General features: G+C 46.5%; 1 protein-coding gene and 1 long non-coding RNA gene across 6 annotated transcripts; one reads left to right on the forward strand and one right to left on the reverse strand.

Annotated features, from left to right (window-relative positions):
• Positions 1–836: 836 nt before the first annotated feature.
• LOC147340876 (uncharacterized) lies at positions 837–3,395 on the reverse strand. Of its 2 annotated transcripts, none has more exons than XR_015158615.1 (3): positions 3,294–3,395; positions 2,276–2,496; positions 837–1,756 (listed from the first exon to the last, which is right to left on the reverse strand). It is a non-coding gene; the product is annotated as an uncharacterized LOC147340876 (long non-coding RNA). The 2 variants fall into 2 exon arrangements; XR_015158614.1 differs by having other exon boundaries at positions 2,276–2,835; positions 3,294–3,368.
• TCEAL4 (transcription elongation factor A like 4) lies at positions 1,679–4,476 on the forward strand. Of its 4 annotated transcripts, none has more exons than XM_086386965.1 (3): positions 1,679–2,176; positions 3,050–3,122; positions 3,482–4,476. In XM_086386965.1, the coding sequence occupies exons 1-3, from the start codon at positions 1,980–1,982 to the stop codon at positions 4,187–4,189; spliced, it is 978 nt and encodes a 325-aa protein (XP_086243091.1). In that variant the 5' UTR covers positions 1,679–1,979; the 3' UTR covers positions 4,190–4,476. The 4 variants fall into 4 exon arrangements, with proteins under 4 accessions (XP_086243091.1, XP_086243093.1, XP_086243092.1 ...); XM_086386967.1 differs by having other exon boundaries at positions 2,022–2,176; positions 3,477–4,476; XM_086386966.1 differs by lacking the exon at positions 1,679–2,176 and adding an exon at positions 2,361–2,470 and having other exon boundaries at positions 3,477–4,476.

The following is a 4,476-nucleotide window of genomic DNA, read 5'->3' on the forward strand; positions in this document are numbered from 1 at the left end:
TTCTGCTTCACTGAAGTATGAGTTTTTCCATCAAGTATAAATGAAATCCACACCAGATAACATAAGGTAACAAGCACAGTGCCTGGCACATAGGTGGTATTCTCTAGAGCAAGGGTCCCCAACCCCCAGGCCATGGACCAATACAGGTCTGTGGCCTGTTAGGAATGGGCCGAACAGCAGGGGGTGAATAGCAGGCGAGTGAGGGAATCTTCATTTGTACAGCTGCTCCCCATAGCTCACATTACGGCCTGAGCTCCACCTCCAGTTAGGTCAGTGGCGGCAGTAGATTCTCACAGGAGTGCAAACCCTACTGTGAACTGTGCATGAGAGGGATTTAGGTTGTGCCCTCCTTATGAGATTCATCCCCAAACCATCCCCAGTCAGGGTCCATGGAAAAATTATCTTCCACAAAACCAGTCCCTGTTGCCAAAAAGGCTGGGGATGGCTGCTCCACAGGTCAATACCACATCCTGTGGTTATCCTTTGGGTCACACCATCCACAGTAATTTTGGGTTATGGATAGTTAATAATTATTTTTACTGCATTTTGAGCACCCAACATAAAAGGATTATTTTTCTAACCAAATGTCCAAAGATAACCAGGGTAAACAAATATACTAAGAAGATTATGTAACCCTGGTTTGATTCCTGGGTGGGGAAGATCTCCTTGAGAAGGGATAGGCAACTATATCTGTACTGATGGACAACTGTGATGTTCCCTTTTTTCCCATTGTAAACAAAGCCTACAGAATCACTACTGTAGCCCCAATTCCAGCAAAGGATAAATGCATAATAAATAATTGGTATGGGAATTTAAAAACATATTAAAACACAAGATTCTGTTTTAGCATTTTATTAATTATCTCCATGGGTAAATATTTGAGTTGGAATTGCTGAACCAAAATATCAAATATTTTTATTTTTAAACAATTTACAAAATTGCCCTGCAGAAAATTTTTACCAGTACACTCTACAAGAGCAGGGAGGGGTCGTGGGTGGGAGGGAGGTAGGAGAGGATAGCAGCAGGAGTTTGGAGTTAGTAGATGCAAACTGATATATAGAATGGATAAACAAGGTGCTACTGTATAGCACAGGGAACTATATTCAGTACCCTGTGATAAACCATAATGGAAAAGAATATGAAGAAGAATGTATATGTATACATGACTGAGTCACTGGAGTACAGCAACAATTAACACAACGTTTAATGCAACTATACTTCAATAAAAAATAAATTAAAAAAAAGAGCAGGGAGAAATGCATGTGTCCCCAGTCTCTTAACGTTTTCATGTAATCAAATCCATCAGTTCTGTTCTTAATCGTTCAACTTTCAGTTATTGTGTTTTTAAAGACCTTCTACACGAAAAGCTTATGTAGAAGCAGAAGCTAGTTATTCAGAGCTTGTTATAACAAGGGAGTTAGCCACCCTAACTTGTGTTTGGCAGAGACTTAAAGACAGACAGGGCAATGGGAAAACTTTAGAGTGAAAAAAAGGAAGACCATCTTTTCTCTGATTGGAAGTTGTTGGCAGTGAAATGCTGGTGAGCCAGAGGTATTTTATGTGATTGGTTTGGTGAGCATATTTAGATTTCTCTAGTTGGTGGCAGGGCAAAAATAGGAAGGCTGGTAGTCATTGATCAAGTCCACAAGACTGCTGTAGAGGCTGTGGTTTGGCTTGTGCAGCTGCTTGCTACAGAGGTTGTGCGTTACAATTCTATTGTCATCTGGTCATCGTCCGTTGTGTATTCATTCTCTCACTTAAAAATAAAAATCATTCTTTCTTTCATTTTGTTTCAAATATAAAATCATTTTCAGATCTAAATATTTAACTCATTAGAAAACTTATGTTTTGCTAGCAGGAAAAAGGGACAATTTCACTTTGACGGTAACATTTTTTTCCTAAAAGTGCAATATTCTACTCTTTGTACAATATTAAAGTTCACAGTCATAGGATTTCATTTATACGTCTACGTTCTTTCAATGGAATTTAAGAGCAAAGTTAGACTCCTCCCCCAGACTGCCCAACCCATTAAAAAAAAAAAAAAAAAGCCTCTGAGGTTTTGTTTTGTTTTGTTTTGGTGGCGCCAGGCAGCATGTGGGATCTTAGTTCTCCCACCGCGGAAAGAACTCGTGCCCGCTGCAGTGGAAGCGCGGAGTGCTAACCACTGGACTGCCAGGTAAGTCCCCACCTCTGTGGTTTTTACTAAAATTATTTCTTTGACCAACTTCTCAAGAAGAGGAAAAGGACAAAAGGGCCCAAAGAGGTTAATAGGCACCTGCCCGAGGGAGGCGGTGGGCGGTTAGCAGACGCCGGCTGGTGGGCGGGGTGCGGGGGCGGAGCTCGGGTGACGCGACGCTCACGTGACCGCTGGGCCCAGAAGTGGGCACTGGTCCGGGTGCTGGCCCTCCTTCGGTGTTGTCGGACCCGGAGCCGTCTGCGAGCCCCTAGTTGTTGCTCCTGGTTCTTTCAGGTCAGTGTGAGGGTTCTCGTCGCTGCCTGTGGGACACCGGAATGGGGGAGGAGGAACGGACGCGGAAAGGAGAAAGGTTGGGGATGGGGTTCTGGTCGAGGGGAGCTGGCCAGACTGTAGCTAGAGATGGCGGTGGGAAAACGGCTAAGGGGGAGCAAGCGGCCATTGGGCGGAGGGAGGGGAAGGCGGACACCCCAAGTACCCATTCCCCTTTCTCTACACATCCTCTTCTCTGCCCTCCGTCCATTTTGGAGCCGGAGATTGTGAGCTAGGGGGCGCCCCAGCAGTCAGGCAGTGGAAATAAATCCCCTCTGCCACTCTGCGTAGAGTAGAAAGTTGACCTCAAGGGTGGAGAGGCGAGTTGCCTTTGGGAGAGAAGGACGCAGAGATCCAAAATTAGTTTGGAAAACATCCTGGTCTGGCGCCCGAGGCGTGAAAAGAAATGGCGGCTGGGGTGCAGGGGGCGGAGTAGGGGGTGGGGGAGGGAAACGGTGGGTGAGGAGGGCAGGGATTCTGGAAAGGGACCCGATTCCCTGTGCATCCACCGATGCCCATCCCCGGTCTCCTGTCTGTCTGCAGGTCTACGTGTCTGTTGTTCCCAGCGCTCTACTGGGCTATAGAAAGAGGAGGAACCTGTCCAGAATCCCCGCAGGTCAGTGAAGGAAGAGGACACTGGACAGGGACCCAAGGGGTGGGGAGTGTGGAGGGACCGCCCGCGAAGAATTGGGGGCCTCACTGCCCACTTCCCAACACATTTACACACTGCCGCGCTGAGCAAGCATAAGGAAAAATGGCAGGGCCTGCCAAGGAAGCGTTGTCTCACGTGTGCACGAGGAATGGTGAGGTACAGGGTGGGCAAAAGGCACTCTCGGAGGGCCAGGCCAGGTCAGGAGATCCCTAACAAACGGCAAGAAATGACTACTACTATCCGGACCTGCATTTCACCCCCAAAACCTCAGTCTCTCTTGTCTCCTCTTTGTCTTCTCTTCCCCCGCCCCACTCCCAGGACAGGAAAAGGAGGGGATACTCACCATGGAAAAACTCTGCAGTGAAAATGAAGCAAAGCCTGAGAACCAAGGCAAGATGGAAAACAAAGAACAGCCACTGGATGCAGGAAAACCAGGAGCAGCTTGTACTAAGGAAGACAAGGAAACGTTAGAAAACAAGGGAAGAACAGATCACAAGGGAAAGACAGATGAGGAAGTATTAAAGGTTAAGGAAAGGCCAGAGAATGAGACAAAGCCAAAAGAAGAAAACCCAGAGAGCCAAGGAAAGCCAGTGAGTGAGGAAAAAGCAAAAGAAAGTAAAGCAGAGAGTGAGGAGAAGCCAGAGAGCGAGGGAAAGCCAGTGAGTGAGGGAAAACCAAAAGAAGACAAGCCAGCCAGGGATCCAAGGGAACCCAGGGCTGGCGGGAAGCGCCCAGCTGGGGAGGATGTACCAAGGAAGGCCAAAAGAAAAACCAACAAGGGGCTGGCTCAGTGTCTCAAGGAATACAAGGAGGCCATACATGATATGCATTTGAGCAATGAAGAGATGATAAGAGAATTTGATGAGATGGCCAGGGTAGAGGATGAGGTGAAGAAAACCAGACAGAAATTGGGGGGGTTTATGTGGATGCAAAAAAGTTTACAGGACCCCTTCCACCCAAGGGGTCCAAGGGAACTCAGGGGTGGCTGCAGGGCCCCACAGAGGGGCTTTGAAGACATTCCTTTTGTGTAGTGCATTGGCAGGCATTTACCAGGCCTTGTGCTTTATTTAACCTTATGCTAATCCTATACTTTAGGTGTCGCTCTGATTATTCAACTGCAGCCCTCTGTTTCAGTAGCAGATTTTCATCCATTGCATGGAAAAATGTTTATGGTGCATTGTAAAATTAAAAACAAAAATAGTTTTCAGAACCATATATATGGCATCAGTCCATTTTTGTAAAACTACAAAGATACTTTACTAGTGATCCATGTACAGGAAAAACTGAAAACTGTCTACTAAAAAATCAACAGCGGTTA

This window comes from Bos grunniens, chromosome X, assembly GCF_055505025.1.
Source record: "Bos grunniens cultivar Pamir isolate PY7600 chromosome X, Bosgru_T2T1.0, whole genome shotgun sequence".
NCBI classification, from domain to species: domain Eukaryota; kingdom Metazoa; phylum Chordata; class Mammalia; order Artiodactyla; family Bovidae; genus Bos; species Bos grunniens.

What these genes read in the sequence shown, in the direction of transcription:
- TCEAL4 (XM_086386965.1), top strand. Translation starts at nt 1,980, where the DNA reads ATGGAATTTAAGAGCAAAGTTAGACTCCTCCCCCAGACTGCCCAACCC. An exon ending in GCTAACCACTGGACTGCCAG is followed by an intron (nt 2,177 to 3,049) that starts GTAAGTCCCCAC and finishes GTCTGTCTGCAG; the next exon opens with GTCTACGTGTCTGTTGTTCC. An exon ending in CCTGTCCAGAATCCCCGCAG is followed by an intron (nt 3,123 to 3,481) that starts GTCAGTGAAGGA and finishes CTCCCAGGACAG; the next exon opens with GAAAAGGAGGGGATACTCAC.